Source organism: Salvelinus sp. IW2-2015, linkage group LG20, assembly GCF_002910315.2.
Source record: "Salvelinus sp. IW2-2015 linkage group LG20, ASM291031v2, whole genome shotgun sequence".
In the NCBI taxonomy this organism is placed as follows: Eukaryota; Metazoa; Chordata; class Actinopteri; order Salmoniformes; family Salmonidae; genus Salvelinus; species Salvelinus sp. IW2-2015.
The window spans coordinates 12,641,596-12,662,552 of NC_036860.1; the positions used below are offsets into that span (position 1 = coordinate 12,641,596).

General features: G+C 42.4%; 1 protein-coding gene across 3 annotated transcripts; it reads left to right on the plus strand.

Annotated features, from left to right (window-relative positions):
- The first annotated feature begins 890 nt into the window (after positions 1-890).
- Positions 891-20,730, plus strand: LOC111980640 (kinetochore-associated protein DSN1 homolog). 3 transcript variants are annotated; one of them, XM_024011484.2, is made up of 12 exons: positions 891-960; positions 1,277-1,313; positions 3,056-3,377; positions 3,669-3,742; positions 3,872-3,944; positions 7,645-7,732; positions 8,246-8,296; positions 8,406-8,477; positions 11,904-12,051; positions 14,517-14,604; positions 17,947-18,078; positions 20,084-20,730. In XM_024011484.2, exons 1-11 carry the CDS (start codon positions 926-928, stop codon positions 18,039-18,041), a joined length of 1,083 nt encoding a protein of 360 aa, XP_023867252.1. In that variant the 5' UTR covers positions 891-925; the 3' UTR covers positions 18,042-18,078; positions 20,084-20,730. The 3 variants fall into 3 exon arrangements, with proteins under 3 accessions (XP_023867252.1, XP_023867251.1, XP_023867253.1); XM_024011483.2 differs by lacking the exon at positions 20,084-20,730 and having other exon boundaries at positions 17,947-19,950; XM_024011485.2 differs by lacking the exon at positions 20,084-20,730 and having other exon boundaries at positions 903-960; positions 1,280-1,313; positions 17,947-19,950.
- The last annotated feature ends 227 nt before the right edge of the window (positions 20,731-20,957 follow it).

Sequence of the window (20,957 nt, forward strand, 5' to 3'; positions counted from 1 at the left end):
CACTAAAATGTGCAATTTTGTCACATAACACAATGCCACAGATGTCTCAAGTTTTGAGGGAGCATGCAATTGGCATGGTGAATGTAGGAATGTCCACCAGAGCTGTTGCCAGATAATTGAATGTTCGTTTCTCTGCCATAAGCTGCCTCCAACGTCGTTTTAGAGAATTTAGCAGTACGTCCAACCGGCCTCACAACCGCAGACCACATGTTTGGCGTCGTGTKGGCGAGCGGTTTGCTGATATCAATGTTGTGAACAGAGTTCCCCATGTTGGTGGTCGGGTAAGGGTATGGGCAGGCATAAGCTACGGACGACAAACAAAAGTGCATTTTATCGATGGCAATTTTAATGCACAGAGATACCGTGACGAGATCCTGAAGCCCATTCTGTGGCCCATTTTTGTTTTTAGCAGATGTTATTGCAGGTGTAGCAAAATGCTTGTCTGCAAAGTTGCTTAGGAGCTAGAAGCAGAGCTTCCATGTCTGTCAGCGCCATCTTACTTTTTAAAATCTGTGACCAACAGATGCATATCTGTATTCCCAGTCATATTAAATCCATAAATTAGGGCCTAATTTATTTATTTCAAATGACTGATTTCCTTGTTGCTTTTATATTTGTGTTCAGTATAATAACATGGGGCCATCTCAGATTCCATTTGGTGCCAAACCGTGCTAACAACTATGGGTTTTTTCAAAAGCTGAATTATGGTAACCATTAGGTTGTTATCTTGAGAGGAGAAGACCGCAACTCGTCCCAAAAAAAACAGCTTAAGGGACGGCTCATGCAGAGCAATGGTAGCTAGAGCCTAAGTAGTCCAAAGATGTTCATAGGGGGCCACGTCGCTCAACACTACATTTCCCAACATGCATATCTGTACATGGGAGAGGCGATTTTGTTTGTGCGCGGGCAGATTTTTAAAAAGAAAATGGCGGATATTCATTCTGTAGAGCATTCGGAAAGGTTTGTATCTTTTTAGTTAACGTTACTGAAAGTTTGTCTGAAGTTCACTGCTTTGCTGTGAAGAATTGGCGTCCTATCTCAGGGGCTCGTATTGGGTTTTCCATTAAAGGAGTATGTTCCTAACGGTAACCTCCGACCTTACTGTCCGGCTTACGTTGGCTACTAATTTGTTAGCTAGTAGCTAACACCTGCAATACGCAAATGTTAAAGTAGTCCTAGTGTTAGCCACGTTGATACACAGCTAACTAGCCATTTCAGCATAAACTGTGCTCAGTGGTTGTGTTGATCTTTCTCTCTTTTTCATTGATGTCATCAGCAGCAGCTGTGACAGCTCTGCTGAACACCAGAAGAAGGTAAGACACTCAACAGCTGATTGTGTTGTGGCCTAGGCAGATTTGGTTGCACATAAGGGCCAATATAATATACACTGCTCAAAAAAATAAAGGGAACACTAAAATAACACATCCTAGATCTGAATGAATGAAATATTCTTATTAAATACTTTTTTCTTTACATAGTTGAATGTGCTGACAACAAAATCACACAAATTATCAATGGAAATCAAATGTATCAACCCATGGAGGTCTGGATTTGGAGTCACACTCAAAATTAAAGTGGAAAACCACACTACAGGCTGATCCAACTTTGATGTAATGTTCCTTTAAAACAAGTCAAAATGAGGCTCAGTAGTGTGTGTGGCCTCCACGTGCCTGTATGACCTCCCTACAACGCCTGGGCATGCTCTGATGGATGTGGCGGATGGTCTCCTGAGGCATCCTCCTCAGACCTGGACTAAAGCATCCGCCAACTCCTGGACAGTCTGTGGTGCAACGTGGCGTTGGTGGATGGAGCGAGACATGATGTCCCAGATGTGCTCAATTGGATTCAGGTCTGGGAACAGGCGGGCCAGTCCATAGCATCAATGCCTTCCTCTTGCAGGAACTGCTGACACACTCCAGCCACATGAGGTCTAGCATTGTCTTGCATTAGGAGGAACCCAGGGCCAACCGCACCAGCATATGGTATCACAAGGGGTCTGAGGATTTCATCTCGGTACCTAATGGCAGTCAGGCTACCTCTGGCGAGCCCATGGAGGGCTGTGCGGCCCTCCAAAGAAATGCCACCCCACACCATGACTGACCCACCACCAAACCGGTCATGCTGGAGGATGTTGCAGGCAGCAGAACGTTCTCCACGGGGTCTCCAGACTGTCACGTCTGTCACATGTGCCCAGTGTGAACCTGCTTTCATCTGTGAAGAGCACAGGGCGCCAGTGGCGAATTTGCCAATCTTGGTGTTCTCTGGCAAATGCCAAACGTCCTGCACGGTGTTGGGCTGTAAGCAAACCCCCACCTTGTGGATGTCGGGCCCTCATACCACCCTAATGGAGTCTGTTTCTGACCGTTTGAGCAGACACATGCACATTTGTGGCCTGCTGGAGGTCATTTTGCAGGGCTCTGGCAGTGCTCCTCCTTGCACAAAGCGGAGGTAGCGGTCCTGCTGCTGGGTTGTTGCCCTCCTACGGCCTCCTCCACGTCTCCTGATGTACTGGCCTGTCTCCTGGTAGCGCCTCCATGCTCTGGACACTACGCTGACAGACCACAGCAAACCTTCTTGCCACAGCTCGCATTGATGTGCCATCCTGGATGAGCTGCACTACCTGAGCCACTTGTGTGGGTGGTAGACTCCGTCTCATGCTACCACTAGAGTGAAAGCACCACCAGCATTCAAAAGTGACCAAAACATCAGCCAGGAAGCATAGGAACTGAGAAGTGGTCTGTGGTCACCACCTGCAGAACCACTCCTTTATTGGGGGTGTCTTGCTAATTGCCTATAATTTCCACCTGTTGTCTTCTATTTGCACAACAGCATGTGAAATKTATTGTCAATCAGTGTTGCTTCCTAAGTGGACAGTTTTCACAGAAGTGTGATTGACTTGGAGTTACATTGTGTTGTTTAAGTGTTCCCTTTATTTTTTGGGGCAGTGTACATAATATAACCTTACTAAAATGATAGCTAGCTGATGAAGTTAGCATACCACTGACGATAACATAAGAATGATCTAAAATCCCACTCATTTTGTCTATTGATCAAGGTCCACCAAGAAGAAATCCCTCAGCAGGGACTTAAAAGAGTTTTCCCTGGGAGTCCAAGCCCAGCAGCTCCTCACCCCAAATCTCCCCGCAGTCACACTCCTGCCTCCACCACCACCAACACTCAGATGTCAGAAACAACAGAGGTACAGATGGAGCCAGCACTGGATCTGTGTTCTGGAGGAGAGGGGCAGGGAAGGGACCCTGAGGGGGGTGTTCTAACAGAGGGTCGGTCGTTGAGCCCCAGCAGCACGCRAAGGAAATCCTGGAGGAGGTCGACCAGGGGCCGACGCTCTCTCCCTGCCCTCCCCAACACCTCCCAGAGTGAGACCCGAAACTTGTATTTTTCAATGTCAACAATATTGGTTTTGGTGTCTGGGATGGGTGACACTAGTCAGAGCGTCCAGTTGGATAGAGAGTATTGTTTACGTCTTCTTGAGCCGTAAACAATACTCTTTCCGAGCTATGGATAGAGTCAACTACCTATCCCAGGTTGACCCTAAACAACAATGAATGGCAGTAAGGGAAGAAGGCACAATTGGGGCTTAGTGATTTACAAAATACTTTATGGTAACCTGTAAACACTAAGCTTCTGTCTAAATGCCTCTCATCCAGCTCTATGCAGGTCAATCAGCCAATCCCTACCCGAGGAGGAGAGGCTGGAGAAACTGATGGAGGCTTCTATGAGGGTATGTTTAAGTGATTACAATTCGCTAGGGTGTGTGTTTTTGAAGGTCAGGCTTTCAACATCTATGTGATCCTGGCTGACAATTGAACTCACTTTCTGGGTGTCCCATCTCTCTCCTCTTTGTCTCCAGCTGGCAGTTGAGAAGTTACAAGACTCACTGAGCACGACACCCAACGGCAGTTTAGAGTCACTTCAGACACAAGGTTGGTAGGATTCTTGTACGTCTATCAMAAAAGTAGTGGTTTTGGATTATAACATCTAAAAAAAAAACATCCAATGTTCGGTGCTGTATTTTGAATGCAGCCAGCCGTTTTCTCCATCTCTTCATTAAAAGACTCAATCATGGACACTCTTACTGACAGTTGTGACTAGAGGTCGACCGATTAATCGGAATGGACGATTTAATCAGGGCCGATTTCAAGTTTTCATAACAATCGGAAATCGGTATTTTTGGACACTGATTTGGCCGTATTTATTTATTTATTGTTATGATTATTATTTTTACACCTTTATTTAACTAGGCAAGTCAGTTAAAAACACATTCTTATTTTGAATRAAGGCCTAGGAACGGTGGGTTAACTGCCTTGTTCAGGGGCAGAACGACAGATTTTTACCTTGTCAGTTCGGGGATTCAATCTTGCAACCTTACGGTAAACTAGTCCAATGCTCTAACCACCTGGTTTACATTGCACTCCACGAGGAGCCTGCCTGTTACGCAAATGCAGTAAGAAGCCAAGGTAAGTTGTAGCTAGCATTAAACTTRTCTTATAAAAAACAATCAATCATAATCACTAGTTAACTACACATGGTTGATATTACTAGTTTATCTAGCGTGTCCTGCGTTGCATATAATCGATGCGGTGCGCATTCGCGAAAAAGGACTGTCGTTGCTCCAACGTGTACCTAACCATAAAAATCAATGCCTTCCTTAAAATCAATACACAAGTATATATTTTTAAACCTGCATATTTAGGTAATATTGCCTGCTAACGTGAATTTCTTTGTCACTTCTCTTGCAACAGAGTCAGGGTATATGCAGCAGTTTGGGCCGCCTGGCTCGTTGCAAACTGTGTGAAGACTATTTCTTCATAACAAAGATAGCCAACTTCGCCAAACGGGGGATGATTTAACAAAAGCGCATTTGTGAAAAAAGCACAATCGTTGCACGACTGTACCTAACCATAAACATAAATGCCTTTCTTATTAAAATCAATACACAGAACTATATATTTTTAAACCTGCATATTTAGCTAAAAGAAATCCAGGTGAGCAGGCAATATTAACCAGGTGAAATTGTCACTTCTCTTGCGTTCATTGCATGCAGAGTCAGGGTATATGCAAGTTTGGGCTGCCTGGCTCGTTGCGAACTAATTTGCCAAAATTTTACGTAATTATGACATAACATTGAAGGTTGTGCAATGTAACAGGAATATTTAGACTTATGGATGCCACCCGTTAGATAAAATACAGAACGGTTCCGTATTTCACTGAAAGAATAAACGTTTTGTTTTCGAGATGATAGTTTCCGGATTCGACCAGGTTAATGACCTAAGGCTCGTATTTCTGTTATTATGTTATAATTAAGTCTATGATTTGATAGAGCAGTCTGACTGAGCGATGGTAGGCAGCAGCAGGCTCGTAAGCATTCATTCAAACAGCACTTTTGTGCGTTTTGCCAGCAGCTCTTCGCAATGCTTCCAGCATTGCGCCCATTATGACTTCAAGCGCTGTTTATGACTTCAGTCTACCTGTGGTAAATTCAATTGATTGGAGATGATTTGCAAAAGCACACAMCTGTCTATAAGGTCCCACAGTTGACAGTGCACATCAGAGCAATAAACAAGCCGTGAGGTCGAAGGATTTGTCTGTAGAGCTCCACAACAGGATTGTGTCGAGGCACAGATCTGGGGAAGGGCACCAAAAAAATTCTGCAGCATTGAAGGTCCCCAGGAACACAGGGGCCTCCATCATTCTTAGATGGAAGAAATTTGAAACCACCAAGACTCCCTAGAGCTGGCCGCCCGGCCAAACTGAGCAATTAGGGGAGAAGGGCCTTGGTCAGGGAGGTGACAAAGAACCTGATGGTCACTGACAGAGCTCTAGAGTACCTCTGTGGAGATGGGAGAACCTTCCAGAAGGACAACCATCTCTGCAGCACTTCACTAATCAGGCCTTTATGGTAGAGTGGCCAGACAGATGCCATTCCTCAGTAAACGGCACGACAGCCTGCTTGGAGTTTGTCAATAGGCACCTAAAGGACTCTCAGACCATGAGAAACAAGATTATTCTGTCTGATGAAACCAAGATTGAATTATTTGGCCTGAATGCCAAGCGTCACTTCTGGATTCCACCTGGCACCATCCCTACAGTGAAGCATGTTGGTGGCAGCATCATACTGTGGGAATGTTTTTCAGCGGCAGGGACTGGGAAACTAGTCAGGATCGAAGGATAGACGAATGGAGCAAAGTACAGCGACATCCTTGATGAAAACCTGCTCCAGAGTGCTCAGGACTTTAGACTGGGGTGAAGGTTCACCTTCCAACAGGACAACGACCCTAAGCACACTGCCAAGAGAACGCAGGAGTGGCTTTGAAACAAGTCTCAATGTCCTTGAGTGGCCCAGGCAGAGCCTGGACTTGAACCCGATCGATCATCTCTGGGGAGACCTGAAAAAGCTGGACAGCAACGCTCCCCATCCAACCTGACAGAGCTTGAGTGGATCTGCAGAGAAGAATGGGAGAAACTCCCCAAATACAGGTGTGCCAAGCTTGTAGCGTCATACCCAAGAAGACTCTAGGCTGTAATTTTTGCCAAAGGTGCTTCAACAAAGTACTGAGTAAAGGGTCTGAATACTTATGCAAATGTGATACTTTGTTTTTTTATTTGCAAACACTTSTACTTGGGATGCACGATATATCGGAATCGGCCGAGATTAGCTAAAAATGCCAACGTCGGTATCGGCCCGATGTCTGTCTAGTTTATGTGCAAAACCGATGTCAAAGCTRACGTGCATACCTATATAACGTAGCTACATGRCGTAATGACGCCACGTAAAATGTTGCGCTACACGTGCAACCCAGCATTCCTAACCTAGCCCACAATGTCTGCTGTGGGGATCGAGCAGTCAAAAGGTCGAGCAGTCATTTGAAAGAGTAAGAAAATTTCAGCAAGACAACTCAAGGCGAAATCTGTTAACGCCAAGATAATGGAATTAATAGTGTCACTGCTATTAGCTTCACAACATACAATGGAACGCTGTTTAGGTATTTGCGTGTCCAAAAAGACACATGTCAATTAACACTGTCAAAGCTGTACAAAAAAGTCTGCAAACACCAGCCACGAACAATGTGTTTACAATAACACGTTGGTAACACAGCATTATTTGTTGGACTGAAACTTCAGGCGTAGCTAGCTAGCACAAGTAGAACCAGTCTGAAAACATTGACCAGTAGAAACTGGTACCCCAATCACGGCCGGATGTGATAGAGCCTGGATTCGAACCAGAGACTGTAGTGACGCCTCTTGCACTAAGATGCAATGCCTTAAACTGCTGCATGTGTGTGTTACTATTTAACTGTACTAGAATGCTTAAGGCCGCAATATTTTTTTATTTTTATATCGGTTTCTTTTTTGGGGGGGGGCAAGGAAAATATTGGGTATCGGCCAAAAATGTCATCGGTGCATCACTAATTTCGACAAACCTGTTTTTGTTCTGTCATTATGTATAGATTGGGGTATTGTGTATAGATTGATGTGGGGGGGGTAAACTATTTAACCTATTTTAGAATAAGACTGTCATGTAACAATGTGGAAAAAGTCAAGGTCTGAATACTTTCCGAATGCACTGTAAGTATTGTCTAATAGTGTTATCATTCATTACTACCTTTCTCTTCCCTGTCTCAGTGGAGGATGTACAGAAGGGGTGGTGTTGCCTGGCCAAAGACCTACGCAGTGAGCCACAGTGTCAACAACCTCCCACAAGCACAGCCAGGTAATGCTGTCTCTAGTCAATCTCATTTTGTTCACTGACCTAACGTCCTTAAGCATACATACTTACCTTTTTCCTGAGCAGTCTATTTTGCCCTTTCTATTCTATGCACAGACTTTTTCCTGATCCTTTAACATGAGAAATCGGGCCGGGACGATACGAGTATTGCAATACTTGTCAGTATCGTGGCAAGGAAACAAAACCCGAAGCAGATTTAACTTCTTTAGGAAAACAACCCTAATGTTGGAAACAAACAGCATCAGAGTTTCATGTATTTTTTTCCCCCCAAGCAAAACACATTATTTTACATACAGCAGGTTTTTAAAGGACCAAAGAGTTTGGCCTGCTTCGGGTTTTCATTTTTGGCATGGAAAAAATTATTGCAATTCTGATATCGGCACAGCCCTAGAGAAAAAGGACTGTCATTCTTCTGTGTTGTCCTTTATTTCTAGTTCAGGTCTTTCTGTATTCATTGTCAATTGTTATGAATCCCTTTTGACGTCTCTTTCTCGCTAGTGACACTGCAATGCAGAACACCTTGGAGCAGACCAGGAAGGCTATACACAGGTAACTGATTCCCTGTGTGTGTGTGTGTGTGTGTGTGTGTGTGTGTGTGTGTGTGTGTGTGTGTGTGTGCACGCACGCGTAATGAATAAAAATTGTGATTGTGATTCAGGCTGCAGGCTGAGAGGGCATCTTGGGAGTCCCTGTTAGACAAGCATCGGAGTAAAGCTGAAGAATTGGCCAGGTGAGCACATTCACACACACAAATTACATGCACTCGTTCACTCTCGTTCTGCACTCGCCATGCTCCCAAGTTTTGGGTTGTCACTAAAGTGATTTGTCTTCTCGTGTGCCTGGTGCTCCAGGCCTGGTATTCATAGCTGACTTTGAAAAGGCCTTTGATAAAGTATGACTGGAGTTTTATAATATATAAATGCCTGGAATATTTGGAGAATCTCTTATAAAAATGGGTTAAAGTTATGTATAGTAACCCTATGTGTAGAATAGTAAATAATAGCTACTTCTCAGAAAGTTTTAAACTGTCAACAGGAGTAAAACAAGGTTGTCCACTATCGGCATATCTTCTTATTATTGCCATCGAAATGATAGCTGTTAATCAGATCCAACAATGATATTAAGGGGTTAGTAATCCAGGGCTTGAAAACAAAGGTGTCATTGTACGCTGATGAATCATGTTTTCTTTTAAATCCACAATTTGGATCCTTCCACAGCCTCATAAATTATCTAGATCCTCTTTCTAACCTCTCTTGATTACAACCAAATTATAAGTGTGCTATATTACGTATTGGATCATAAACAAATACGTCTTTTACTTCACCGTGTAGTTTACCAATAAAATGGTCTGATGGTTGATGTGGACATACTCGGTATACATATCCCAAAAGAGAGAAATGATCTCTCCAATAACTTTTAATAGAAAGTTAGCAAAAATAGATAATATCTTGCAACCATGGGAAGGATAACACCTGTCTATTCCTGGAAAAATAACCCTGATTAACTCTAGTCATATCACAGTTTACCTATTTGCTTATGGTCTTGCCTACACCTAGCGACCTGTTTTTATTATTATTCTATGGGCAAAAATATATATATTTGATTTGGAACGGCAAGTCAGACATTTTAAAAGGGCCTATTTATATAATGAATATGAATTCGGAGGGCAGAAATGATTAAATATTAAAGCATTAGACCTCTCACTAAAGGCATCAGTCATACAAAAGTTATACATAAATCCGAACTGGTTCTCTAGCAAATTAGTAAGAATGTCTCACCCAATGTTCAAGAATGGCATTTTCCCCGTTACCTCACTTTTGGTTATTTGAAAAGGAAATTATCTCAAATATCGTTATTTATTAAAATGAGCCATAGAAAGTTGGTAAATTATATCATAAATAGGACTGGTGGAGTTATGTCACATGCAGCTAGCAAAAATATATGGAAATGTCTGCTCTACCCAAAATTACAACCAACTAATTGCAGCGTTTCCATAGTCCCTGTGTCCAAGGAAGCGAAGGTAACCTACCTAAATGATTACCGCCCCGTGGCACTCACGTCGGTAGCCATGAAGTGCTTTGAAAGGCTGGTCATGGCTCACATTGCACACTTGGCATTCTCTCAACCAGCTTCACGAGGTAGTCACCTGGAATGCATTTCAATTAACAGGTGTGCCTTAAGTTAATTTCTGTAATTTCTTTCCTCCTTAATGCGTTTCAGCCAATCAGTTGTGTTTTTTTTTTTTTATATAAATTTTATCCCCTTTTCTCCCCAATTTTCATGGTATCCAATCGCTAGTAATTACTATCTTGTCTCATCGCTACAACTCCCGTACGGGCTCGGGAGAGACGAAGGTCGAAAGCCATGCGTCCTCCGAAGCACAACCCAACCAAGCCGCACTGCTTCTTAACACAGCGCGCCTCCAACCCGGAAGCCAGCCGCACCAATGTGTCGGAGGAAACACTGTGCACCTGGCCCCCTCGTTTAGCGCGCACTGCGCCCGGCCCGCCACAGGAGTCGCTGGAGCGCGATGAGACAAGGATATCCCTACCGGCCAAACCCTCCCTAACCCGGACGACACTAGGCCAATTGTGCGTCGCCCCACGGACCTCCCGGTCGCGGCCGGCTGCGACAGAGCCTGGGCGCGAACCCAGAGACTCTGGTGGCGCAGCTAGCACTGCGATGCAGTGCTCTAGACCACTGCGCCACCCGGGAGGCCCCAATCAGTTGTGTTTTGACAAGGTAGGGGTGGTATACAAAAGATGGCCCTATTTTGGTAAAAGACCAAGTCCATATTATGGCAAGAAAGGCTCAAATAAGGAAAGAGAAATGACAGTCCATCATTACTTGAAGACCTGAAGGTCACTCAATGTGGAAAATTTCAACGACTTTGAAAGTTTCTTCAAGTGCAGTCGCAAAAACCATCAAGGGCTATGATGACAGGCTCTCAAGTGGACCGCCACAGGAAAGGAAGACACAGTTACCTCTGCTGCAGAGTATAAGTTCACTAGAGTTACCAGCCTCAAATTGCAGCCCAAATAAATTCTTCACAGAGTTCAAGTAACAGACACATCTCAACATCAACTGTTCAGAGGAGACTGTGTGAATCAGGCATTTGTGGTTGAATTGCTGTAAAGAAACCACTACTAAAGGACACCAATAAGAAAAGGAGACTTGCTTGGGCCAAGAAACACGCGCAATGGACATTAGACCGGTGGAAATCTGTCCTTTGGTCTGATTAGTCCAAATTCAAGATTTTTGGTTCCAACTGCCATGTCTTTGTGAGATGCAGAGTAGGTGAACGGATGATCTCTGCATGTGTGGTTCCCACCGTGAAGCATGGAGGAGGTGGTGTGATGGTGTACGGGTGTTTTGCTGGTGACACTGTCAGTGATTTATTTAGAATTCAAGGAACACTTAAACAGCATGACTACCACCGCATTCTGCAGCGATATGCCATCCCATCTGGTTTGCGCTTAGTGGGACTATCATTTGTTTATCAACAGGACAATGACCCAACATACCTCTGGGCTGTGTAAGGGATATTTTGACCAAGAAGGAGAGTGATGGAGTGCTGCATCATATGATCTGGCCTTCACAATCCCCCAACTCAATCCAATTAAGATGGTTTGGGATGAGTTGGACCGCAGAGTGAAGGAAAAGCAGCCAACAAGTGCTCAGCATATTTGAGAACTCCTTCAAGACTGTTGGAAAAGCATTTCAGGCGAAGCTGGTTGAGAGAATGCCAAGAGTGTGCACAGCTGTCATCAAGGCAAAGGGTGGCTACTTTGAAGAATCTCAAATATAAAATCAATTTTGATTTTACACTTTTTTTGGTTACTACATGATTTCATAGTTTTGTCTTGACTATTATTGTACAATGTAGAAAATAGTAAAAATATAGAAAAACCTTTGAATGAGTAGGTGTGTCAACTTTTGACTGGTACAAAAAATATACGGGATTGTAAATGATGCAGACAATTACATTGATGGAAGCTATAGTCTATCTGCAATATTAAAGCTGATCTGCCCCCAATGTTTGTTCATTGTTCAGAATGGCATGATCACGATACAAGAGTTGGCTACAGCCCATTTTAGGGCCATGGTTTTTGGTTAGTGTAAATGTGTCGGTATATCTCCTTCTATCCCTTTGCAGGCAAGTGGAGCAGTGCCAGGAGAAGGGGGTGACATTAGACCCTAGCTGCCTGGCCCAGTCCTCACAGAGCCAGCTCATCCAGAAGAAACCTGATTACCACAGCCTGCTCTGCAGACAGCAGCCCGTACTGTCCACTATGGACATGGTGGTAAGACGGACAAACTAGTATTATACCACTTGGGGACGGTTTCTTGGACACAGATTAGACCTAGTCCTAGACTAAAAGCAAGCTCATTGGAGAATCTGTTGAAATAGTTTTGCAGTCTGGTATTTGGCTTTTTGTGTCCAGGAAAAAGGCCTGTGGAGTTGATTTAAAATGTTCTATTGGGCAAATCTTATCTTCCATTTAAGTCAAATTTTCATTTAGTCATGCATTTATGTCAATCGGAGACTTCAGTCAAATTTAGATTGTAGTGGAAGTTAGGATTCACCCCTCAGATATTAGCTGCAGTGCACACATTGTAGCTCCAATGCAATATGTTTTTTTTGACAGCTAATGTGTCTGTGAACAGTGTTCGTACTTGCCTTCAGGGTAGAGCAATTTATTTTTCTCAATATTTATTACACCCTTGTGTGTGCGAATTAAGCTAACATAAAACGTCCATTAATAGCCTGAGCTAGGGCTGGGCTGTATATTGTATTTGACTATATACTGGTATTGATGCACAGACCGGTTTGGGTCTTTTAGTTAACAGTATTTTAATGTTTGGTTTGTTTAAATGTTACTTCACTCATGTGTGTGTAATGTCTGTTTTTATAGTTTACTCCGTTTGATACTCGAGTCTTCTCTCTCCTTCCACACACACCCAGCTCATTTTCACTCAAGGAGAGCAGCTTTTGCTCTACCACGAGTTACTAGCTAGCTAATACAGCCTGATACCAAAGATTTTTACAAATAAACCAAGATGGACCACAGCCTGTCGTTTCCAATGAGAACAAATGAGTCGTAGTGGGCAGAGCCAACCACAAGGAAGCGAAATCCTATTGGTGCGTTCTAATATGCATCTGCATATTTCCGTTAGGGAACGCCTACTCTGAAGTGCGCATGTGCAATAACTCAATTCGGATTTGCACTCCTAAACGCGATTTAAAAAAAAATATATATATATATATATATATATATATTTTTTGCAAAGGGTAAAGTCTACAAAACTTAGTCCACTCTGTTCATAACAGATTATAGTGTTGGGAACAGAAAACTATTGAAATCAAATGTTTCATTAATGAGAGTGTTTGCGGAATGTCACCCAAAATCTATCCCGTTCCATCTTCTCCCAATGCCGGCCAGTGGGCTTCTTCTCACTACCATTGACATTTTATACGTCCGGTGAAATACCTGTCTCCTTGTTCTATCTGTGCTAATACCAGTGTGTTTGTACAACAGTATATTCTAAATCCAAGAGGAATAGGCAAGGCATTAATATTTTAGTTATATCAAGTAAGAGGACATGTAATGTAACATCTAATTAGTGTCCCCTGAGAAACGCTGACCAATATTTTGGTTCCTACCCTGTCACATGAACCCCTCGTTGTCATGTCAAACAATACTGTATTCAAAGTGCCCAGTCAAGTTTGATTGAACAATATAAAACAATTGATGATTTCACTCAGTCTCATCTGAACAGTTGTTGAGATGTGTCTGTTACTTGAAATCTGTGAAGCATTTATTTGGGCTGCAATTTCTGAGGCTGGTACCTCCTAATGAACTTATCGTCTGCAGCAGAGGTAACTCTGGGTCTTCCTTTCCTATGGCGGTCCTCATGAGAGCCAGTTTCATCATAGCGCTCGATGGTTTTTGCAACTTAGCTTGAAGAAACTTTCAAAGTTCTTAATTTTCCACATTGACTGACCTTAATGTCTTAAAGTAATGATGGACTGTCGGTTCTCTTTGCTTATTTGAGCTGTTCTTGCCCTTAATATGGACCAAAATAGGACCATCTTCTGAAATACCACCCCTACCTTGTCACAGCACAACTGATTGGCTCAAACGCATTTAGAAGGAAAGAAATTCCACAAATGTACTTTCAACAAGACACACCTGTTAATTGAAATGCATTCCAGGTGACTACCTCATAAAGCTGGTAGAGAGAATGCCAAGAGTGTGCAAAGCTGTCAAGGCAAAGGGTGGCTACTTTGAAGAATCTCAAATATTTAACATATTTTGATTTGTTTAACACTTGTTTTTGGTTACTACATGATTCCATATGTGTTATTTCATAGTTTTGATGTCTTCACTATTATTCTACAAGGTAGAAAATAGTAAAAAATAAACCTTTGAATGAGTAGGTGTGTCCAAACTTGACTGGTACTTTATATGTTGCCACGCTAGATGCATGCACCACTCATAAAGCATGTTTAGAAATGTTATTATTTAAAACATTTGAATACAATACAAAAATTATTTTGGTATGATATTTTGGCCWTATTGCCAGTCCTAGCTCAAGCTTTTTTTTGCCTCAACCTCGGAGCTGCCCTGGCTTCTGTTGGAGATAGGCGCATATCGAAGGCTGGCGTTTTTATTACTGTTCAAGTTGTGAATAGCTCACATCACCTTCTTAAAATGTGGTTTGCTAGCTCTACATGTAATAAAAAAAACATTATCTTTCTCCATAGATGGACACCCAGTGTAAGATGGTCAGGGAGCTGCTGTCCATACTTGAACAGTCTCAGCTACTGGTGAAGGAGACAAGCTGCAGATTGGGTAAGAAATATGTCTGTCTGGGTGGATGAATGGATATAGTGGTTCTCAGGGTTGTGTTCAGTAGGGCAGAATGTTTGCAAAACCTTATATTTTTTTTTATATATTTTTTTGCCATTTAGGTAGTACCTTCATTCTGTTTCAAAATGTTTACTCCCAGCTGAACACTTTTCTTGACTTATTAAAGACCCCATGCTGTCTTTATTTTTAAATCATCACTATATGTCTAACAAATCACTTATTTAATGAAAAATCACTTATATTTGGATCATTTAATTTGCAGAGCCTTCTTTGGCCGTTGAAATGTTCAGTCTGTGTGGGCGTTAGGAAGCAAATTTCAATATAGTTGCTTGCAATCCTGAGAGAATGGTCTAGAGCACATATGTCAGAGTCAAGGCCCGCGGGCCACATCCGGCCCGCGAGAAGGTTTTTTACGGCCCCTGGGATGATCTTGATTTATTATTAGAACCGGCCCGCAGACCGCAGCAAGCCGGCAGCCCGCAGATCTTTTACACGCACCAATACTACATTTCCCACAATGCAACGGTGACGCACCGAGCAGTAGGCTGCTTCATTTCAATATTTATTGGCACAGCAGTCGTCAGCATCACAGTAAAATTAACTTTCAGATACCCATCAAAAATGGCAAAACGGAAGGTGGACACTGAGAACCGGGGGTTTCAAACAAGGTGTGGAGTCGGAGTATATGTTCACGGAGGTAGCTGAAAACCTGTGTGTCTTCTGTGTGGAGAAAGTGTGGCGGTACTGAAGAGTATAATCTGAGACGACATTATGAAACGAAACACGGCGACAAAACAAAGAATATGGACATGGAACAAAGGCTAAAAGGCAAGGAATTAAAACGAGGCCTCAAATCTCGACAGGCTCTGTTCAAAAAAGCCAAATCACAAGGCCGGCTGCTGTCAAGGCCAGTTTTATTTTGGCAGAAGAGATCGCTAAATCAGCCCGGCCATTTACGGAGGGGGATTTCATCAAAAAACTGCATGATTAAAGTTTGTGACGAAGTTTGCCAGAAAAAAGGCAACTCTTTTTAAATGTGAGTCTGAGCAGAAACACCATTGCCGAGAGAGTAGACCAGTTGTCCATCAATCTTAAAAGAGCAGCTTGTGAAAAAGGGAAAAGATTTCATTGCATATTCTTGGCTGTGGATAGAGAGCACCGACATTTCTGACATTGCCCAGTTGTCAATTTTCATTCCGCGGAGTGGATTCCAGCCTAAGCGTGACAGAGGAGTTTTTGGCTTTACGTCCTATGCATGGCACAACTACGGGGCATAGTTTGTATGAAGAGGTGTCAAGATGTGTAAATGAGATGGAGCTGCCTTGGGAAAAACTCGTGGGTTTGACAACCGACGAGCACTGACGGAGTGTGTGGACACAGGAGGGACTGGTGGGCGAAGATACGGGAAAAGATGCAAGAGGAAACGCGACAGGTGAGCTGACAGCTTATCATTGTATCATACACAGGAAGCGTTGTGCGGTAAAGCCTTGAAAATGGAGCATGTAATGACCATCATCACGCGCACAGTTAACTTTATCAGAGCCAAAGGTTTGAATCACCGCAGTTCAAGGCATTTCTGACGGAGTTGAAAACGGAGCATGGTGATTTGCCTTATCACACAGACAGAGGTTGCGATGGCTAGCACAGGGAAAGGTGCTTCAAAGATGTTTCGAGCTTCGTGAGGAGATTTGTCTGTTCTTGGACAGCAAAGGGAAAGACACAACACAACAACTCCGAGACGAAATGTTTCTGTGTGAAATGGCTTTTTCTGTGTGACATTACGAGTCATCTGAATGCAATGAACTTGCAGCTGCAGGGTCGGGATCATGTCATCTCTGATATGTACAGTAAGTGAAGGATTTAAAACCAAACTGACCTGTGGGAGACGCAGATGCGGAAAGAAAATTTGAGCACTTTCCCAGCTGCCAGACCATGAAAGAGAAGCTCTCTACAGTGCGTTCCCGAGGCGCACAGTTGGCTGATAAAATAGGTATGCTTGCCGCTGACTTTCGACGCCGATTTGCTGACTTTGAAGCACAAAAAAGCAGGTTGGAATGCTCGGTAACCCATTTGCTGTTGACGTGGAAAGCTCACACACACAACTCCAAATGGAGTTGATTGACCTCCAATGCAATGATGCACTGAGGGCAAATAATGCGGCAGTGGGTGCTGCGGAGTTCGCACCGTTTCTCCGAACAAATGCCCGCACGCGCGCATCCAGGCGGCTCAAACTGTGTCTATGTTTGGCAGCACATACCTGTGTGAACAACTGTTTCTTTGATGAACCTGAACAAACATCACACAGAAGTCGACTTACTGCTGAACACCTCCACTCAATTTCTGAGGATTTCTCAGCTCAGAGCCTTACCGAACATTGATGAACTTGTGGAAAAGATGGGACACCACCAAGTATCACCTCAACCTCAAACAAGTGAACATTACTGTGCAATCACATATTTAGAGTTTTTACTCAGTTCAAGTTTAAAAGTTAAAGTTTAATATTTGTTTTCACTGCATGTTACTTCTCCTTAAACAAAGTGTTGTTTTTGATTAATAGATTTTTGCACTTTATTTTATTGTATTTCAATCCAATTATATTTTAAAAATATTTCAGTTGGTGGATGATAGAAAATTGCTATTATTGTTTTTTTTTTTGAATAAATTTAGCCCACTTTTGCGAAATATAGAAAATATAGGCTACTGATGGTGCCTTGAATACCGGTTTCTTTCATTTAATGTTCATGTTATGGGGATTTTTATATAAAGGAAATTTGTCTTTTGTGTCTGTTGAAAATTAAAGATTACTGACAGAGCCATAAGAAAATATTGCTTTATTTATCTGATCATATTGGAATATATTTGTTAGGTTTTCAGTAGGTTCAATTAGGTTCACTAGACTATATGCGTCATTTAAAAAWTTTTCAATGAACATTCGAACAGTCCGGCCCTCGGCTTGTAGCTAAATTTTTTATTTGGCCCTCCGTCCATTTGACTTTGACACCCCTGGTCTAGAGCCTACCAGGATGAAAAGTCATTGGTCTTTTATAAGCAGATCACCATGTGATGTCATGTGTGCCAAAGTTCCATCCCACCTGAACGGGCTGAAATTCCAGGCATTTTCTTTCAAATAGCTCTTACAAAAAGTGCATTATCATAATTTAAAATATTTCACTTATTTTGACCTCAGTGTGGAAATATTTATAAACAGGAAAATTTAACTGCACTGCCCCTTTAAAAAAAATCTGTGTTTAAGTAAATTCTATGTATTTGTTGTGATCATGTATTAAGTGTGTACTTCTATTCTCCCCCCCCCCCCCCCATCAGCGGCTGATGTGGGATTCCAGGAACTCTCCTCTGACCCAGTCAGGGATCTACTGGCAGGACCCGCACCCTCTGTATCAACCAACGCATCATCCTAGTACCTCTGTCTTAGGGTTGTCACAATACAGAATCACGGTACAACCATACTAGATTTTTCATGGCAAAAAAGAGAACTAAGCAGACTGAATTCTGGCTTTGTACAAGCAAGACAAAGCACACCTTTAATTGAAATGACTGTATTGTAGCCTTTCGTCTCGTCCAGGTTCACTCAATGAATGGCCAATAGGAGAAAGATCAGTCTGGCTTTTTCTCTGTGTTTTCGGTATTTATGTGTCTTAACTCTGTACCCATGGCTCCCTAAGTTAGCTGTTCTCTTTGGTGCCTTGTGTGGTTGTTTGTAAATAATAGGCTCTGGTATCTTTCTTCATGGGATGAATGTTGATTATTCCTGCTATAACTTTCTATCTATTCTAATTCTATTCCACCACTATACTTTGGCGTCCTTCCGTCCTTCCAAATGGCACCCTATTCCTTATATAGTGCGCTAATTTGGTCAAAAGTATTACTCTATATAGGTTATAGGGTGCCATTTGGGACGGAGACCCCACTCTCCCTACAAAACGTATGCTGTTGGCCAACAGAGGGCGATCTCACCCTTTTATTTAAGTAGTTTATGAATATTCACCTATAGTAAAAGATGTAGAAAATATTCACCTGCAGTGGATGTCTTTTGGGGCTAATTTGTACGATACCAGCTTTCCTTTATTTACCTATACATTCTTGTAAAAAAAAAAAGTGAATGATTTTTACATTAACAGCAATTATCTGAATTTGTCTTTTACTTTCTGACCATTGAATTGGTTGTTTTAAAACCAGGTCCCAATCGTTTTTGTTTTTAACCCTTCATAAACAAGGTATGTGAAACATTATTGGTTTCAGTGTGTAACAAGGGGACGAATTCTCTTTACACACAACTTGCTAGTTCTTACAACACACCCTTGTATCTTATGTATTATCATTTACTCCCTGTCCCTTTCTTATCCTGTAATCTTTTCTGTTTTGGCCAGAGATTCGGTCCTCTTTTCTCTCCTCTGGCACTGCTGTCTTCCTCTGTCCCTTCTCCTGTCCATCAGGGAGGAAGCCCCTCCCCCACCTCACCGTGATTCCCTCCCTCTCCTTTCACCGGGTCACTGATGCAGAACGAAGGCCTGACATTATGCCAAGTGTTTCATAACCCCCCTTCTTCCTTTTTCAATATCATTCACTCACTATCACCTCTTAAGTCTTCTCTCACCATATTTCATGCTATATGGTTGTGCCTTGCCTCTTCCTTTTACCAGGAGAATCATGATGAACAATTGAATGTGGCCTTGACGTCGATGAGGAATAATTCCTTAGAGATAGAACTTTAACAGTCAATAGAGTTAAATTTGTATGAACAGTGTGATTTCTTTTTTAAGAAATTGTGTGAAAGGAATTAGACAGGCTCAAATTCTGACCAAATAGGAAAGGTGTCCTGCACCTACTGACTCAAATCACCATGATATTTGATCTTATTTATTGCTGTATTACAAACATATGTATTTTCTGTGGGCTGTTCTTGCACGGTGAGAATGAGAGGGAGGACAGAAGGAGAAAAGTGGGGTTGTGACCGTGAGCGCTGGAGAGTCATGGAGGGAGGGTGGTGCACGGCAAGGGATCGATTCTTATTTGGATGGAAATAAGGCTGGGTGCTTGTGGAATGAGAGAGAGAGAGGGCATCTCCTGCTTACAAATTGAAAGAAGTCAAGTCACATATTCAGGCACTGAAGAAACACATTGACAGAACAAACAGGATATAAAGAGGAAAATATAGTAGAGAACTAGATACAAAATATGGATTAGCTCATTAGTTATTGATCATGTATAGTTTCTTTAGATTTGACATCACTGCTTTACATTAGTCTTACAATATATAGTTTGCAAATGGACCAAAAATGTATTCAAATAAACTGGGTTGAACGTGAATGTTTTTTTGTGACACGTAACACGCCTGGTCCTACTTCTGATGTGTAAATGCCTGTAGGTGCTATAAAAAAAAWTATCTCCCTGTTAGGCAAGGTTTTATGAAATCTACCCCCTCTCCCTTCTCTAACTTCAGATTGATTAGGCGTAGACTGTGGAAGAGGGATGCACCGAGCGTCAGCAGAATCCATGGCCAGTTTTGTCCCGTGCACTCCCCTTCGTGGCGTGCACACCCATTATTCCAGCACAGCAGTCAGCCTTCTCTCCTCCATGTCTATTCAGTCTCCCAATTCATCTAGCGGAGCTGCTCTCATCTGAGTGATAAACTGCAGCAAAACCGTCCACGTTTGCAGAAGAAAATGGATGTTTGTATTCAATCTGTTATGTACATATTTCTCACACTAAAAGACATAAGATAGGATGTTTCATTCATTGGATGTTTCTGAACACGTGCTGTTTAATAGTGGCCTATTTGATGGTGTGAATTGTTCCAATTTGACAGAACAAATTCTTAGACTAATTATAAGATACTTCAATATTGGTCCCAGTTACTGTATGAGTCAGTCAATGGGTGGAGCGTGGTGGTAATTCAATCGACTGACAGTTCAGGGTTGAGGTGATCTTGACAGTAAAGAAAACATACACTACTAATTACAATTGTGTCAGATTGACACTTAGCCAAGTCCAATAAGTACCCCCTTATTCAAACTCAACCCCTTGATCTGCCACCTGAAAACGTAGTGTACCACTGAGGTCAAGACCTCTTGACAGTATACTATTGTAGCAGAAGTGCTTCCGTGAAGTCTTTTCGCATAAAAAGTAACCATGCCTGTGACCTGAATGCCTAATTGCCAGCCTTCGCTCAGTGGGCTAACACTGATTAGGGTCATCTGCATGTCAGGGAAGGGAGCGAAACTGGTTCAATACAAAAGTCTAAAATAGCCGACTGAAGTTCTTCATGTGGCCCTGGATTAGTTTATATGAAACAGGAAAATATCTAAAAAATAAAA